This window comes from Danio rerio, chromosome 23, assembly GCF_052040795.2.
Source record: "Danio rerio strain M-AB ecotype USA chromosome 23, GRCz13ab, whole genome shotgun sequence".
NCBI lineage: Eukaryota > Metazoa > Chordata > Actinopteri > Cypriniformes > Danionidae > Danio > Danio rerio.
Genome location: NC_141043.1, coordinates 35543015 through 35562436, shown reverse-complemented (window position 1 = coordinate 35562436; position 19422 = coordinate 35543015). Strand labels below are relative to the sequence as shown.

Here is a 19422-nt window from a genome sequence, read left to right as displayed (position 1 = left end):
TTACTGACATGCAGAAACCACCAAAATTAATTACCTAGACCACATAAAACCTAAATGAGTTTAAAAAAGTGCCTCTTTTTTGGAGTGGTTTGTTATAAAACAGACAACATATACAATTATTTTAATCCCTATCAACAGTGTTTTATGAAAATTAAAATAGTTTTCTTTAAAATGCTACAAAACGTTTGCATTTACACCTCTGCATGTGGATTTGGGAAGCTTTTAAATGTAGGTAGGCAAAATCCAGGCGGAAACCCCAAAATAGCATTTGACTTTAAGAGGTTAAACTATAAAAGCAATCCAGTTTACTATACTATAGATATAGACAAGATATCTATCTCTTAAGATATAAGATATAGACAGATATAGATCAATATCCATAAATTAACAGTTATCTGTATTTTGTGATTCATGATTTGTTTTAGTTTTTCCTTGTTTATGCTTTTGAATTGCATTATGTGACCTCAATCTTTCCTCCTATGTGTTTTGATGTTGAAAAGTTTAAAAATAGCTTTTATTGACATCTTTCATTGGTTTTAAGTCATATATGTTTGGTATTGGTGTTGTAATTTGCAGTACAAAAGCCTGGTGAAAAAACTGCCAAAACTTGCTAGTTCAACATCAAAAGTTAACAGAGCAGAGATCAAGATCCTATGCTATTCATAACTGTAAATAAATAGAAAACAACCATCAATCACAAAAAGCGGAAATGGTTAATTACAGGATATTTTCACAGTGTAGTGGGATTTTTGATTACATCTGAAAGTGGATGAAAGTACATTTTAAACCAAAATTACACTTGTATTTATAGTCATCCATTTGTCGCCAGACTGACGAAAACCCATCCCAGGTGTAAACTAGACCAAGATACAATGTAAATACAGTTCAAGAGTGATGTTTCATTAAAGCTGATGTCAATATAGTGATGTTTGTTCATAAAACAATTGGTTGAATTCGTATTAATTAACAAGAAACATTTTTAAAATGGCATATACGCCTTAACTTAAGATTTACTTAGCATGCATAGATCTGGCTGCATGAATCACTTCACTTTAACATGGATTGATGATATCTTCAATCCACAGTAATAAACTTTTATGCAGTTTCCAAGTTTAATGATGTATCATCGTCCGTCTTGATCCTCACATATTTCTGTGGTTGGCTGAAAAGGGCTGCTACATTCTGACTATGCATTGGTGAGGTCTCACAGGAGTGCCAATTGCACTAAAGTGTCAAGCATTTAACAGACTGGTGGGAATGGAAACGCATAGTGCTTTGCGGTCTCTAAGTGGGGAGGTGGGGGGAGGCTTCATTTTAACAATGTCTTCTTGCAACCTCCAAAGTCTTAATGGCAACATGGCTGTTACAACCTAATGAAATGAGCTGGTTTACAGTTTAACACCACTCTTTATTAAAACCTGAGTGGGACTTTTGAGGACAACTATTGGAACATAAAGCATTTTAAACTGCAGGTTTCAAATTTAAATGCATGATTTGGCCAAGCTACGTGTTTTTACTTTGGTAAACAAGTCGGCTGGAGACTTGATTCAATTTTTTAATTTAGCTTTAAAACTGATTATGTGCTGTTTAGGTGTTTGTTTGGTATGGAGCTAGCATTTTCTTATATAAGATCTTGGTTTGATCTTCTCTGCTGTCTTGTATTTTGTTTTCGAAAGTGCTAGTTGCCAGAATTTGTTTGGTTTAACCACAACACTTATGAGAAGCTGCTCTTTGTTTAAGCCTTCCCACCGTTAAAACTACTCTAGTGTTACTCTTACCTCTTGGGAAAAAGGAATGGGCGTACAGCTCTGCCCTGCCCACATGGGCGTCACTTACAAGCCAGCCTTTTTTTTTTTTTTACTCCTTTTTGAAATAACGGATCTGCAGTAACTTCCCTGGAAGGGAAAGGACCATTCAGCTCTTTGGCCGATCACATAAACATCCCTCTATTTTCAGAAGGACATGAACCAAAACTTTATGGTCCTACATGTACACCCGCTCTTCAAAAAGAGCCATTTCACCACATGCAGTCAAAGAAATCAGGATAAAGATGCTTAACACGCTCCTCAGACACTTTCCCATCCTCTTCAGTCTCTAAACACACACATATACACCCAGCTCCACCCAAACAGAGAGCAGGATGTAGCCCGCAATTACAATCAACGGCATGTTTCCACTCCAAGTCAGAGCCCTTTGTTTTAGTTTCCCGCTAACTTTTTAACTCCCGTCTCCTCCTGAGTAAACACTTAACTGCAGGCTGTCACATCAATCATGATGGGACCCCTCCTAAGTAATACTGAGTAAAATAAAAGCCTTTATACTACGAATATCAACACTCATGCGCCTTATAATACAATTTTATAATACGAAAACATCTTTAAATGAGTCCAATTCATTCCAATAATTTCATACTATAAAAAACTGGTATATATAATAAAGTAGGAACACAAAATTGGTACAATAGTGATAACATAGTGCATGCAAGTCATGAGAATGAAATCAGAGCTTACAAAGGACTTACCGTGCAGTAAAAGCAAGCCGAACATTAAAGCCAGAGGCATGGATTTCCAGAGCTCATTCATTCTTCGCACAGCCATTCTCCTCTATGAGCGCGCTGAGGTGTGTGAGAGTGTGTGTGTGCAGGCGCTGGGGCAGGGCTCGTAGAGTTTAGGGGTTTCCTGTGCTTGAGACAGAATTGAGCGGGTCACAGGATAAAGCATGGCTTGTGCTCCAGGGGTTTTATATGGCCCCGCTCCACTCCCCCCACATCTCTCTCTCTTTCTCTCTCTCAAACCGTCGTCCTTCTCTTCTTGCAAGCAAGGCCACCTCCTTCATGTTGTGTGCTTTTGGAGAGCTGAAACTTGTATATTTGTATTTTAAGTTGTTTTTGTTTAGTCACTTAAGTTTCTATACTATATAATTGGATGGTTGTCTAGGGTGTACTTTTGTTCATGTTGTACTCTGTTAAAACATACAGGGTTCCACACAATTCCTTTATATTGTCTCAACGCAAATCTATTAAGTTAGCTTAATTGTTTATACTCATTTAAGTGGGTTGAACATAAAATAATTACGTTGTCCCAAAACAACCTTGAGAATTGGGTTGTTTCAACTCATTTTAAAATAAGCTGCTGGAACAAGCAGGAAAAGTAATTGAGTGCATTGTAAGTCACCTTTTGTTGCTCTTTAGGTGAGATGTCGGTTAGGCACAGGTGTAATTTAGTTGCACACACACATAAGCACGCGGTCTTTCGCGCTTTTGGTATATGATGCAATAATCGTTTATCTCGATTAATGGTTTTTTATAATCGTTAGAAGCCATAATCGAAATCGGATTTTCGATTAATTGCACAGCCCTAAAAAGTAGAATCCTCGCGTTTCTTGTAATACGTTACCCCCAACACTGTTTATAATATAAAGCAGTGGTCACCAAACTTGTTCCTGGAGGGCCGGTGTCCTGCAGATTTTAGCTCCAGCCCTAATCAAACACACCTGAACAAGCTAATCAAGCTCTTACTTGGTATACTTGAATCGTCCAGGCATGTGTGTTGAAGCAAGTTGGAGCTAAACCCTGCAGGGACACCGGCCCTCCAGGACCGAGATTGGTGACCCCTGATATAAAGCATATAAAAATCAGGCCCAGTTATACTTACAATATTATACTAGTTATATATATATATATATATATATATATATATATATATATATATATATATATATATATATATACATACATATATATAATAATTTTTACTGACTTTACTTTTATTTTATTTTATTGGTGTTTTTGTGCAGATATACCAATATTTCCCTTTAAAAAAATCTTTTTTTTTTTTTTTTTTGCTTGTTTGATTCACATTATACATTGTAAGTTGACAACAGGTAAAAAAAAAAAAGAATTCTTGCTGCATCACTTACTGTGGCTTTATATCAAAACATTATTAAATATTTTTATATAACACATTTTTGAAAAATATATTTTAATGTTACATATGTGTTATTCAGCACCTATTTTACCTCTTTTACAAGATGTAAGATAAGCCTTTGGTGTCTCCAGAATGTGTCTGTGAAGTTTTAGATCAAAACACCCACCAAATAAGTTATTATAGCCTCCAGAATCTGCCCATTTTAGTGTCTGAATGCATATCTGTTTTTGTAGCCTTTGGCTTTAAATGCAAATGAGCTGCTTCTCCTCGCCCACTTTTCCCACTTGCATCTCATCATGTGTTATGTCAAATAAACAGCAAAGTGACAGAGATGAAGCTGAAATACAGCTCATTAGTCAAAAATACCAAGTAAGTTAATTTGATGTAATTGTGATGGAGTTTTTTTTTCAAGCCTTTCTGAAATGATGAGTCTAACACAAATCCCATTTGCAGTACACACACACAAACACACATATTAACGTTAACTGACACCATGCGGCCATGATGATTATAGCAGTTAAGAATTACATAGCATTTTATTATTAGAATTAGAATTAATAGAATTTTACTTTCTTTATTACAAACTTTTTAAACTTATAAAACGTATAAAAATCACAGTGAGTTCTAACAAATATTTTAATCCCAGTTTATTTGCAAAAAAAAAAGTGGACTTGTGTATACATGTTATTATACAAACCTGGCACCTGTCGATCAATTCAGTTGGCAGGGAAAACCGCACTCATACTTCACGTTGCAGCGGGCCTCAAAAAGGATTTGGGTCCTATTTTAACGTCAGGAAATTTTGAAACAGAGACTTGTTGGGTTTTTATCACTCCAATATGACAGTGGACACACTATACCTGCACACAGTTCTGTTCAAACAACTTCCAAAAGTTGATTTTCATCATTGGTGCCCTTTAATGTCAGCTAATTTTATCAGTTATTATTGTTTAAATTAATGATCATTTGTATTGTTAGGCAATTTTACAGAAAAATAATTATTTGTATGGTATGTGCCTTGGTCTAAATAGATTATAAATCTCTTTTTAAATATATTTAGCATGTCTGATTTGATCTCCATATTTCTGTTTTCAGTATTGCACCAGGATTTATGAACCATTATGTCCTTTCTTTTCTTCTCTGCAGACTATATACTGTGTTCATAACTGATCAGCTTGTGAAAGCAAATGCCGTCATGCACTCTGGATTTGTGTGTTCCTGGACCAATGAGTAATACATTGAGTCATCTTTAACCCTTAACCACCCAAAATATACCAACACAAACACACACAAAATAAGGAAAATGAATAACAAAAGGCAAGCCGACATGCACGTGCATCTAAACCTCACGCAAGTCCATTTCCCCTGGTCAAACTTTCATTTCTCCTCGGTGCGACTGGGCGGGAATCGTTCGCATGTATCTGTGTGTTGGCGCCGCATGGAGAACATCTGGAAACAGTGCAGTGTGAGCAGCTTTGTGTGTTCTTGGGGACTGCTCGCAAAATTACTTGTCAAACATTTTGGCCAGATGGGGGAGAGAGCGGAGAACATGTGTCCCTCCCTCCCACCGCCTGGTTTCTTAGTTTCCCTCCTTTTTTTGAGGTGAGGGAAGTTGGGTGAAACTCTCACTGTAGCCCCCTTTTGACCTCTTCATTTCAGGCATGAAACCAAGACTCTCACACACGCTAGCAACATGGATTTCCTTTTTCTCTTTTCTGTCAATTTTTTGACTGATAGGCCCAGGCGCGCAACATCCACCTGGGCTGTTCAGTTTCTGGCTAGCATTGGTGGGTGGAGTGGGAGCGCTAACACTAGAGTGTGAGGAGACTCGGACGGGACAGCCAAGACTCCACATGTGGAACCGCATGTAACCTGAGCTGTTCTTTTGCCCAGCATTGAACAAGACGCTCCAGTTACAAACAGCCAACAGCGGCCCTTGAAAGTAGCATCCGTTGCACTGTACAAAAAGAACAAATCTGTAAATTAATTCCTGTGGCTGTGGTTTTGTAATGCAAGATGATTCAGGCACTTAGCGTGACCATAACTCACAGGAAAACTCATCTGTTTTCTGCTTCATAGTCGATGTTTTTTTTTTATTCTTATGCAGACGGATGAAAAATGAACACGCTTGTGCTTTTGAGGGACGTTTAAGAAGCCATTTAGTGTGTGCATTTATCAAAAGTAACAAAGTACTTATTACATTCACTGTGGATCCAAAGAAAAATATTAACTGAAATGTACATTATCATGTTATGAGAGAAACTTTTGCTTAAAGGGTTTGTTCACCCCAAAATGAAAATCCTGTCATCATTTACTCACCCTCATGTCATCCCAAATTAGATGGGTTTTTTTTTAAACTAGAGAATGCAGATGAAGATGTTTTTAGCTAATCTGAATGATTCCTGTCAAGCATGCATATAGTTTTTTTACTTAAATTTCAAACATTTTTCTTGGAACGGCTCTTCAAAACGGGTTTAACAAAACATGTACAAATGATAAGTTTTCTCTCTATTTTAATTAACTTTTCTATTAATCCACAAATTTCCAAACTGTTATGCCTGGTCAAATGTGATTCCTAAGTGATGTTTCGCCTGAGAAGTTGCAAATACACACATTGCAATACGGACGTAGTATTTGTTTTTGTTTTTTTTTAATAATTATTTTTTCACCTTTATTTGGATAGGAAAGTAGAGAGAGTTAACAGGAAAGCATGGGGAGCAGAGAGAGAGGAAGGATCAGCTTAGGAATCGAACTCGGGTCGCCGTGAGCACCGGAGTGCATGTGTCGACGCACCAACCACTACACCACTGGCGCAGACGGATGTAGTATTTGTGACGTCACCCATAGGTTTCCGAAGAGAATGCAGATGAAGATGAATGAAGCTACAAGTGAGTGTGGCCAACCATCACCATTTTGTTCGCCTGTCATTGAGTCAACTGGGGGTAACCAAAAAGAGCAAAGAGGCGGAGCTGTAGATGCCTGCTAGCATTTTGCTTAGACGGCAAAAAAATTATTTGGGAGAAATGCTTAATACTTCATTAACTGAGACTTGTGCATTAACTGACCACATGTGCTTGGCTGTGTACTATATCAATAAAGTATTTAGACTTTTAAAAACACTGTAATACATTGAGCCTGTAAGTATTGTAAGCGACTACTAAATTTTACACAGTAAAAAATCTTGCTGCATTATTTTAGGTGAATCCAAAAAACTTTTCTAGTCGTCTCAACTTGCGCCAATCCACCTGACTAAACCGTATCACTTTAAAATGTAGGTGGAACCTGATTTACTGATTAAAATAAGTTAAAGTAACACATTTATCATGACTTTTGTACAATTTACAGTATGTAATCATTCTCTTCTTCTTCCTGGATCAAATTGAAGCATCTTAGAAGTATAATAATACTTCTATTTACCAGTTCTGGTCTTCAGCCATTACGGCGCACCAGACTTGCATAAATAACTTGTTGGGGAGATAAAACTGACAAGTTCTCTCATTTCCTGTTTGTGCCCTTTCCTGCTTCCTGTCATTTTCCTGTTTATGGAATGTGTCATTTTAGGTTACATAACATGAAAACAATGGACTTGGGTGTACATTATCGGCCCTGATTGACAATTCTGGTCCCTAAAAAGATCTTCAGGGTTCTTTAAATAATAATAATAATAATAATTATATATATATATATATATATATATATATATATATATATATATATATATATATATATATATATATTTTTTTTTTTTTTTTTAAGTAATATTAAGACATTACAAGTCCATCTTTAAATATAGTTGTAAATAATAACAAATCATTCAAAAAACTAGTTTAAGGCTTTAAAATAATTTATTTAATAATTAATTAATATTTTTTGGTCTCTTTTAAAATATGAAGGTAGTGAGTAAAATGAGTAAAATAAGTTTGTTTGTTTTACTTGAACTCATAGTATTTATTATTTTAACCTCTGATTGTTTATGTTCTCTTGATATCTATATTACTTGAATTGTTATCATAAGATTGTAATATAGTCAATAAACATTTGCTTTTAGTTCACACTTTCTTAAATTGAGATGAAACAACACAGGTTTTTGGGGGGGACAACTGAAATGTTTTATGTTCAATCCACATAAATTTGTAAAAACTAATAAGTTAACTTAATTTCTTTACTCTGTCCCAACACAAATCCATTGTGTAGAACCCAGCATTTTCTTCAGCGTAGGTCCAGTAAACATCAAACTATTATCTAGAATGCTGCCTTTTTTTTTTTTTTGGAGAAGATTTATTTTTGGCCTTTTGCCTTCATTACATAGGACAGTATTTAGACAGGAAGCGAAGATGGAGAGAGAGAGGGGGGGGTGGGGTAGGGAAATGTCCTTGAGCCAGATTCGAACTCCGGACACCCTGACGTGCTATTGCACCATATGTCGGCACACTAACCACTAGGCTACTGAATGCTAATTAATTAAAATTATTAAATGTGTAGAAGGTGATTGTCTTAAGAAACATTTTTTGTTGTTCCGGTTGAAAGTCTCCTCACATTCCAATAGTCATGATTAAAGTAAATGATCTAAATATGTTTATATGTATTTTATATTCTGGGTCAGGCATAAAACTAAAAAATGTTCATCCAATTAAATATTGTCTGCAGATGATTCCCATAATTGTGATAAGTATCTCAAACTGTCTGTCAGCAAATGTAAATTTGTACAACTGCGCATCTCTGTTCACACATCTGCCGTTTATGCGTGCACACGAGGCAGTCACTGTGGTAAAAACAATTGCTGAATCAAAACCTTTTAAAATCCTGAATTAATATTGGAGTTACTTTTGCATTTTGGAGGAAGGATGGCACCACGGCTATAATACTGTAAAGTTTTTTGTTCAGAATTGTAGTATTGCAGTGATGTAAATTTTTCTAACTGGCGAATGAGATGATCTACAGTAGTTTATTGTCTACTGTTATCTTTACAGTGCACTCGTTCGTGTTTCAGGAGGCATAGTGTTGGAGTTTCAAAGATATTATTTTAACCGGTTAGCATTTTGGCAGATCGCCTACTGCACCTTTAAGGGTGTTCTGTAATAATAAAAAAAGTGCTTAAAAGTCTCTTTAAGACTTAAAATGGCTTTAAAAACAAACTTTTAGTCCTTAAAAAAATCTTACATTTACTGAATTGATTATGTTGTAGGTCTTAAATAATTTTAAACCATTAATCATTTTCCTCTGTCAATGTAAAACTGACCTATTAGTCCAATATCCATCCAGTCACATCATCTCAATAAAACTTGTAACAATATTTTTTTTTAATCAATTCTATTTACTGATATGGTTTTGTTATCTTCCTTACAATAGCATTTGTTTAAAGCACTTGTGTTTATAGCTAAGGATTTTGACATTCATTCATTCATTTTGCTTCGGCTTAGTACCTTTATTCATCAGGGGTCGCCACAGTGGAATGAACCACCAACTTATCCAGCATATGTTTTACAGAGCGAATGTATGGACAATTTTGCTTACCCAATTTACCTATACCGCATGTCTTTGGACTGTAGTGGAGACCGGAGAACCCACGCAAACACGGTTAGAGCTTGCAAACTCCACACAGAAATGCCAACTGACCCAGCTGAGGCTCAAACCAGCGGCCTTCTTGCTGTAAGGCAAAAGTGCTACTCACTGCACCATCATGCTGCTGGATTCAGACATAATTTTGTTTATTATAGACTTTAAAACTGGCAAAATGTGTATGTATACAACGAGAGTTTGCTTGTTCGGGCTCAATATTTTACACATGTGGCTAAGAAATAACTCATTTAGAAAAAAAATAATTAGCAATTCGCCTCGTAAATGTCTGAAATTTCATTCAAAAATGGTCTTAAAAAGGTTTTTAAAAGTCTTTAATTTAACTGGCTATTATTTGTAATTTTAAGCAAGAATATTAGTTTTAGTTATCCATATTTAATTTTTCAATCAATTCACAAATGATGTGTTCCAAACTGTGGTGCCTTGTCAACTAGGATTCAACACACAATGTAGAGGCCTGCTGGACATACGCACATTCAGACACCTGTTTTAAATTACCATTGAGAAAGCTAATCAAGTTTTTTCTTCCCCGTCTTCTCTTTCTTTCAGAGTCTCTGGGGTTTTGAGTAGGGATTGCCTCATAGCGAGTGTGTTCGGCCACGCCTGTGAGAACACAGAAGAGGACATGTTCCTTTAGTCGCAGGACAAGCGGACGTCACTGTGGACTGGACATAGTTCAGGTATCAGGAGGCACAGGGGGGTGGTGCCGGTCAGGGGTACTTGACCCTCTGTGACCTTGTTTATTTTTCAGCCCAAACTGGGGGGGATGGTTTACACAAACTGCCACAGTGTTACTAGCATTCCATCGGGAAGGAGGATGACTTCCATATGGAAGGCTTAAGAGATATGCTCATGGATATTAATGATAAATAGGTCCATTTGCTTGTGTGGAAGCCATGGCGCATTTTTTAATAATTCTTTGGTGAATGGAAAGTTCAAAATGACATATTTTATAACATTATGAATGCTGTGATGTCTGATCAATGTGAAGAAAACACAACCTTTTAAGCATTTATAGTTATTTTTAATCAAGATTAAGCACAATATTTTTGTATAGTTTGATCCACATTCATCATGACATTAAGCATACACCATTTATCTTTTTTTTTTTTAGAATCATCTGTTGATTCCAGTAAAGCACACCATTAAAATGTATGATGAGGAAAATAGTCAGATCTGACACAAAATTCCGATTAATTAGCTAAATACAGCAAATAAAAGTAAAAATAAATATTTTATGAAGACAACAAACTTTACTAGAATACACTGATCTTTTCGAATGTGTTTATGCTTGAATACATGGTTTGTCACAGACATTTATTGTTTGTCTCTTGTACATTGCTGCAATTGTCTTTGACTGGCATGCATCAAAACTTTATTCATGACATTGCGAGCTAGTTTGTCAGATCCAACTAAGAAACTTGTACCTGCACTATTGGACTTAAAAAGGAGGGGCTCAGCTGCAAACAGGGAAAGAAAATTGGGTTAAAAGGTTAGAATAGAATTTTTGCCAACCAGGGTTGTAATTTGTTTGTACACACATTGTAGATCAGTGTGATCGATATCCAAATTTAGGATGTAAACTATAATGATTTAATAGTTATTTAATACATTTTGATTTTAAATAAACTTAAGCACATTAATAGTGAAAGCCGGTAATGACTTAAAGGTACAGTGTGTAATTCACCAGATGACGCATATTCATGGCAAACAAAGGCGTAGTTTGACGCCATGACCGAGTGTGGAATTGTGTGAGTTTTTATCTTCATTACATTTTTTAATTGTGCTGGTTGTAATCACGTGAGGAAAAAGCACTGCATTACAATTATATAAACATTTATGCTGTTCAGTGCAGATGATAAACACAAGACATTTTAAAGCATCTTTGGTATTTTCCAAGGCTGTGACGTCATCACGCCCCATTCACATGGGGTGTCAGCATCAATGTTTCCCATTCACTTTAATGGTTGAAGTCAGGTGTTGCCGAACCGCATTGTTGATTTGTCGGCGCCGCTTCAGTGGCGTTGCTCGCTGGAGAAGTTCTGATTTTCTCAACTTTTCAAGCGCTGACAGAAGCGTCAGCCAATCAGATCTCTGTATGCAAATACACCAGCTCAGACAGTAGCCGATTGCTGACTAATTTCATTGGCTGATGCTGCTATGACTATCGCATCAGCCCCAACTTCAGACACGCCTTCTGTCAAGCATTGACGCTGAAGCCCCGTGTGAATCAGGCTTTAACATAACAACTGTAACTGTTAACTAGTGGCCTGTTAATATGACATTGGCTGTTTATTTGTATTTAATAAGTACATATTTTGTATGATCTTAATTTACATTTCTAATCTTTCCTAACACCTAAGCCATTAACAATGCACATAACCATTATTAAGCAGCAAATCAGGAGTTTATTTAGGGAAATGTCATAGTTAATAGCAGAAACTGGACCTTAAAATAAAGTGTGACCAAAACATTTTCATTTATAGGCAGCACCAGATAGGACTTTATAAGAAAATATTAGTATTTCACACAACTACTGTGGTTCACACAAATGCATTTTGTAAGCAATGATGCTATAAAATATTTAAATCAGATTCAGTAAAATGGACCAATTGAAAAAGTTTACATTTTCTTTCAAATGCCAGCTGTGAATCATTGTCAATAAATTGATATTATATTAGTATGTGCATATGATACATCGCTCAGCCCAAATTCCTCAGTTCTGCCAAATGCCAAACTATGAAGTGAAGTCATGCAGCATCTGCGCTCTGGACATGTTTCTATCTCTCTGTGGATGTTTATCACCACTAACCAAAGAGAGCTTTGAGCTTCCCCTGACTCCATTAAGGAAGTGAGAAGGGGCTGAGAAACTGTGTCTGTGGTTTGTTTGTTCAGTGACGCTTCTGTTAAGCTCTTATTCATCTGTCTGGTGTTGATAATTCTCAATGACAGTCTGTTAGGATTAAGGATGTTAAGGATGAGCAATCCTGTGCATCACATAGAACCAAACCACACATGAGTTCAAGCTAGTTCCTTTGTTTATGTTTGTTTATGTTCACTATATATCTGCATTACTTGAATTGTTATAGTAAAAATGTAGTATTGTCTGGATTTGACTGCATAAGTTAGAATGCTGACTAGATTTTGACGTTTCATTTAACATTTCATATATATTTAACTAAGCCTAAGCAAGACTGTTTCTGCACTTCCTGTGTTTTAATAGTGTTTTACTGTGAAATCTACAGGAAGTTTCTTTGCTTGTTTTGTCTACCAGCAGAAACTAGAAATTATATACTGTACCGAAGCTTAAAGTGATACTTCTCTCTTTTTTGGTGTTAAACAGTTGCAGCCATAAAGACATTTGTGAAAATGATTCAGAACTATTTTCAGGCCTGCAGTACAACAGCAAAGTTTCTTGATTATTATAACCTACGCTAAATGAGAGTAAAATTTATAGCCATATAAAATAACAACTTTTTCCCAGAGATGGGTTGCAGCTGGAAGTGCATCCGCTGCTTAAAACATGTGCTGGATAAGTTGGTGGTTCATTGCACTGTGGCAACCCCGGATTAATAAAGGGACTAAGCCGAAAAGAAAATGACTGAATGAAAGAATGTATAGCTACTTTTCATTTCCTGTCTATCTTAGTGCATGGTGTAACTGCAAAAGAAGTCAAGCTTCAAATATGAATATTAATTAAACTCTTTGGCCATTTTTGAGTGAGATGCTAAGTGTTGTAACTGTCCTTAATCAAAATTCCACATTTGTCGCATCTTGGGTCTGCTGAGGGGTTGAGATGCATCTTTAGTTACAGTATGGAACGACGAGTCTTCATTTGTTGCTTTTCATTTTAGAGGTAATTTACAATCATTTGAAGACAAAACTGATATCAAATAAACAAAATCAAACAACTCTGGCCACCAAACAGACTGAAGGTAAGGTCTAAAGACCATGTGCTCCCAGCAGGCCCTTGTCCAGTTTGCCACACCCAAGGCTTTTAAGCTTTCTCTGGCCTGCAGGGGGTGCATATCTCCAAACTCCATGACTAACAACATAAACTTTTGAATCAAGAAAACAAATTACTACACTACACCTACACCTAGGATCTAATTCAATTCAATGATCAATGCTAAGCTAAGCTAAAGGGGCTCCCACCAGACTTTGCAGGATTTCAAAATAGTAAAACTCCAATGTTTAATTCTAGAGGAGTTCTTGATTTATCTATAATTGGCCATTGTTGGCTATGAATATTAGCTGACCTCTACTCCCTTCTTGTAGTTGATACAGGCTGCCTGTGTGTTAACATCAATTAAACTTTTATACATGTAATATTTGTGTTGTTGAATTAATGTTTGGGTCGATTTGTGTTGTCTGTTTTGTTTAGTGTACGCAAATATGGGCAACCCAGGCTCATTCTGATTACGTACCCCTATATACATTTCTGGAAAGAGCTAAATACATCCTAGGAGCTACGTTCTTTTGCAGTTTTTGTTTTCGCAAGTCCACCAGAGGACACTGTGTATGCTTTTTCACATCTCAAATTTCTCTCGCAAGGGCTTTTTGTGCCTGCTCTTCTCACGTAAATCCACCAAAAGTCGCTGTTGACTACCTCACTAACTGACTGACCAACCGACCGATAACCCCACCCTCCTTTTTCCCTAAACCCAACCAATAGTATTTTGAGGGGGCACCTATTGACCCGCCCACCCTCTTCCCTTAACCCAACCACAGTGTTTTGAAAAGCAATGCAGAAAAAGGTAAAGCTCCCTGATTTTTTACCATGTTTTCAGATTTTACCACATTATCACCCCGTTATTTACTTGTTTATTTTATTTTTTGTCTTACCTGCTTTCTGAAACCCTTTTTCAGCGAACTCGAACCCCATCATCATGGTTAATTCCTCTCAGCATCTCAAGTCCACCGGTGTACATGTCAAGCTACCCGACAAACTGGTGACATCGGAAAAGCTGTCCACATGCAGGTAAGCGGTCAGCTGGTTAGCAAGAAATGGAACGGCATCATACCGCCCCGTAGTGTTCGTTTTAAAGACAAAATTCAGCCATACGTAGTTCTGGCTACATAATTCGCAAACATATACAGGGCCTATGTTGAATATAGGCCTTGGGTCCAAGAACAATTTCCCCATTTGGGACAATAAAATCTATTAAGTAAATAAAATGAGCCTATTCAAAAAGGTGGAGTGTTCCTTTAATACTTATGGTTAGAGATTTGTACACATCGAGGCATCAATGAAAAATCGTGGAAATAAAAGTGCAAATATGAATCTTTAAAGATTTATTAAAAGTCCACAAAATAACTGATGATCTTAAATTGCACATAAAAGAGCACAGCTGAGCCGAATACTCCCAAATTGTTTTTAAATGGCATAACTTTCACAGGCTCATTTTCTGGACAACTGTCATGACAAAACCTTCGGAAATCTATAAATAAGCTAAAAACGACACGTGTGTGTGTAATGGCCACAGAATTCCTCCCTTGTCTGTCCAAACAAAAACTGAAGGCCTGTTCAAACAAGCAGCGGTCAGACTGACCAAGACCAGGCCTGTGCTCGCGTCTCATGCCAAATGGGACATTGATATCATCAATGGGGACTTAAAAGAGAAACAAACAAACAAATGCCGAGCCAAAAAGAAACACCGTTGACAGACAGCCGTTGAGTAATGCATGGAATTAATGGAGATTACTGAAGCCGCTGAATGTGTCTATCAAGCACATTCGAGAGCTGCGAATCGGGTTCCCATCTGAAAATAGGCGGATGCCGAGAAGCTCACTGGAATCTGGATTACATTCCTGGAGAACAAATGAGATTGGAGTCACTTTGGCCAGGAAGAGCAGGAAACAATACAGAAAGCCGAAGTTCTGTGTAGCGTGATAATAACCAACACTCCCTGCTTCCTTTCAAACTGTTGCTGCTTCCTCTTATTCATTGTATGCGTGTATATATGAGTGTGAATGTGTGTTGATAGTGCCCCCCCACCATCTGACCCTCTGTCGTCAGACTAAATGTGGACATCACTCTGGGAGATGACCCTCGGGACCCTGGTCTGGGTCAGAGAAACTGTCCCACGCTCGCTCTGTTGCACCGATGCCATTATTCTTTTGTCATGTATTAAAGGGATAGCACATGCAAAAAAATAAAATTGTTAAACACGCTGCAAAAAAAAGTATACATTTAACAACAATTGTTATAATTTTTGCAGTTTAAATGTATCTAAATAGAGATACAGAAATTTCTAGTAAAAAGAAATTTCTGATATGTCTAAAATTTCTGATATGTCCATAAAAGTCTAATATGTTCTACTGGCAGCAGTTCGCCAGTAACTTACTGCAAATCAATTACATCAAAAGTACTGTATTCACATTTACAGCAGCATTTATCTTGCTGTATGTGTATTTACAGTATTGTACATATTTACTGTAAAATACAGTAATTTTGGGAAGGGTATAAACGGAGGTCGGAGCCAGTTCCAAGTGGGTGGGACTTGAGCTCCATGTGGGCTGTACAAAACTAACATTTGTATTTATTTATTTAATGTCTTGTACATGAGTCCAATATTGTGCTTTACGAATGTCTACACTTTCCCCAACTCTAGACGCAACCACACAGTAACCTGATACATTATATTAACGTCTACTCCACCTAAACCCACCCCACCTGAAAGAGTAAATCCCTCCCATTTGGAGGTCACCCAAGCTACTTGTGGTATAATACCTCCCATTTGGAGGTCTCCGGGCTGCAGCGATACCTACTTGGTAATTTTCACAATGCAACTTTAAAATACAGTAACATACTGTCCTACAGTAAAATACAGTTCATATTACAGTTAAATACTGTGTAATTTACAAAAATCGTTAACAATGTTCTTAAATAGAAATACAATAACTTCAGGAGCAAAAACGTGAAGTAGCCCCCTATTATGCTGTTTTAATAGTTTCTTTTTTAAGCTGACACCCTTTTAATTTCTCATCATAAATATTTTGATCTCATTTGTCAAAGTGTCTCAAATGATTTAGTCTCTCCCCTTCTTTATAAGGGCCGATACTATGCTCTGATTGGTCATATGTAGGGCCAAACAGAATCTGTGGATATTTTTTGCTATTTTTGCGGAGAATTTTGTAATCTGTACAGAAATTTTTTGGGAAGTATTGTAACTAAAATGGCGATGCAGTGGCGCAGTAGGTAGTGCTTTCCCCTCACAGCAAGAGGGTCGCTGGTTCGAGCTTCGGCTGGGTCAGTTGGCGTTTCTGTGTGGAGTTTGCATGTTCTCCCTGTGTTTGCGTGGGTTTCCTCCAGGTGCTCTAGTTTCCCCCACAGCCCAAAGACGTGCTATAGGTGAATTGGGTAGGCTAAAATTGTCCGTAGTGTATGAGTGTGAATAAGTGTGTATGGATGTTTCCCAGAGATGGGTTGCAGCTGGAAAGGCATCCGCTGATAAAAAAAAAGTGCTAGATAAGTTGGCGGTTCATTCCCCTGTGGCGACCCCGGATTAATAAAGGGACTAAGCCGAAAAGAAAATGAATAAATGTAACTAAAATCAACTGAAATGAAAAATAATAGCTTTTTAACTTTTATTTAATGTTTACAATGCATAGCCATCTAGATCCACTTATTTGGTAAACAAAGCAATGCTCTCATGTATTTTATCTACCAAAAGACAGAAAATATTACTTTGCCAACTGTATTGTAATTGAATCAAATGAACACTTTTATATTAGTCAATATTATTACTGAAATTAATTTAAAAACCGAATTAACATACATTTACACAAGTAAATAAATAGACTCAATGATGGGCTAAAAATCTGCAGATTTCTGCGTGTGCAGATTCCATGTGGGCCTAGTCATATGGTCTGTTGTGTCTTTTGTGATTGATCTACTACTTACAACATGTGCTGGCCTATTAGTATATTCTAATTTCAGTTCCAGAGGGTTTTTCAATCCTCAGTTTTTGTACTCCATGTAAAGATATTGTTGATTGTGTAGTATAGGTTTATACTAAGTTTGTTGTACATGAAATGTACTCCACGGGTACTAGTGTGTGCGTGCATGTGTGTGCGTGTTTGGGTGGTTTACAAGGACATAACATTTGTATAATGACCTCCTGTCAACATTGAGGTGGTTTATAAAAACATTGCCTTATGTCCTTTACACTCAGAAAATTATGTTTGCTGTTTGTTCAAAATACTTATTTAACCTTCCTGTCATGTTCGGGTCAAATCTGACCGATTTATAACTCACTCATAAATATTGTGTTTTACATCTGATTGCCTCAAGGCCTTCTAATATCCTCCATATGCACTTGAACATATAAAAGTGAACATCAACTCTTTCATTGAGTTTTGAGTGTTTTAATCAATATTGTTACACCTGTGGTGTTCCCGGTCAAAAGTGACCGCCATAGGAAATGAATGGGTATCCAGACAATATTCATCCATCAGACAGAAAACCTCCCCGTACACACCAGCCCAACTCACTCGCTCACTCACACATGTTAGACTAAACAATGTCTTCTGCAGGTACACATCTCTTTTACATTCTTGTGGCGATCCTCCAGCCTGATCTCACAGGGAAACATAACTATTTTACATTTTGTCAGTTTAATGGCTAATTCATACAAATTCTATTCGAACAATTTGTCTTTCTTTCTTTCTTTCTTTCTTTCTTTCTTTCTATCTCCATTCAGCCAATTTCTGGGTCTAGCAGGAGCACTTTTAGCTTAGCTTAGCATCAATTATTTTATTGGACTGAACCATTGCTAGTGCTAGTTCTGTGTCCATACTCACCATCCATATCCTCAGTCACTATTCCCTACATTAGCACACTGATATAGTCCAATTGAAGGACTGGATGAAAATTCGAGCACTCGGTACACAGGAAAGGATACAATTTTGTTTGTGCTTTGCTGATTGATAAATCATTCAGATGAATTAAAATGTCAATTTCTTTGGTCAGACTCTGAGATCATTATTTTGGCGAGCTGTCTATTGATAATGAAACAAAATATTTTGATTTCTGTCACCTATTGTTCATTTTGTACAAATATTCAGTGCCTATTTGTATTTTCACTGTATTTTTTGTCTAATTCTATAAAATCATTTTAAACACTAAGACATTGTTCAAAGCTAAAGAATGTTCAATAAAAAATTTGGTAGTGAAAAATGTTTTTTGTGCTAATTGAAGAGCATGCTAGGCATGGGACAATAACCGGTTTTAAGGTACATTGCAGTTTGGAAAAGTCAAGATTTTAAAATCGAAGTTTTCTGTTATATCGTTCCTAAGGTATAAGTTTTTTTTTTTTTTTTTTTTTACATCTTTTCACAACTATTTTATTTATTTATTTTTTTTTACAACAACAGCATCTTCAGCAGAAAAGAAACCTCTACATCAAAAGCTACTGGTTCAAAATATTTTAAATGTTTCCTAAAATAAAATATATTGTGTTCAATAAAGGGAAAAGGTTGTTGTTTTTACGCAGATATTTCAAAATAACTTATTTCACAATACCGTGATACTGTGAAACCTTGATATTTTATCCAAGGTTATCATACCGTCAGAATCTTAGGCCGTACTCACACTAGGTACAGTTGCCTCGAACCGGGCCAAAGCACGCTTGTCCCCCCTCCCGTCTCCTCCGACGGCCCGCGCTCACACCATATCAGGCCTCGGCACGCTTACGTCATCGCTGCTGCTCTGTTCAGTGAAGCGCTCTCTATGGCAAGCCTTTTTAGCATTTAAATCTTTGTTCTGACTCCATAAATATATTTAGAGATATCTCTAATTATATTTTGACTAGTCATAATTATAATTCCACTACTCAGAATGACAATTAGAGATATCTGCAATTACAATTGTACTAGTACGAAATCAGATTGGAGATATCTGCAAATATATTATGAC

The 19422-nt window shown here is 36.7% G+C and overlaps 2 protein-coding genes and 1 long non-coding RNA gene across 6 annotated transcripts in view; 1 reads left to right on the top strand and 2 right to left on the bottom strand.

The window, feature by feature from the left end:
• Positions 1-2713, bottom strand: part of cd34 (CD34 molecule) — a 34392-nt gene extending 31679 nt beyond the window's left edge. The window contains exon 1 of the mRNA XM_087307498.1: positions 2522-2713. Within this exon, the coding sequence (XP_087163624.1) occupies positions 2522-2597 (76 nt within the window). The 5' untranslated portion in view covers positions 2598-2713. The remainder of the gene's footprint in view (positions 1-2521) is intronic.
• LOC147831329 (uncharacterized) overlaps positions 1-17852 on the top strand; it is an 85812-nt gene extending 67960 nt beyond the window's left edge. For 2 of the 4 annotated variants that reach the window (XR_015523771.1, XM_087307513.1), the window contains 2 exons: positions 6610-6814; positions 10053-10750. The gene's annotated coding sequence lies outside the window, so the exon portion shown is untranslated. Of the gene's footprint in view, positions 1-6609; positions 6815-10052; positions 10751-14372; positions 14485-14902 lie in introns of those variants that run through there. The other 2 variants (XM_087307515.1, XM_087307514.1) reach the window with 2 other exon arrangements.
• Positions 14692-19422, bottom strand: part of LOC147831328 (uncharacterized) — a 39135-nt gene continuing 34404 nt past the window's right edge. The window contains exon 3 of the long non-coding RNA XR_015523777.1: positions 14692-15314. This is a non-coding gene — a long non-coding RNA (uncharacterized LOC147831328). The remainder of the gene's footprint in view (positions 15315-19422) is intronic.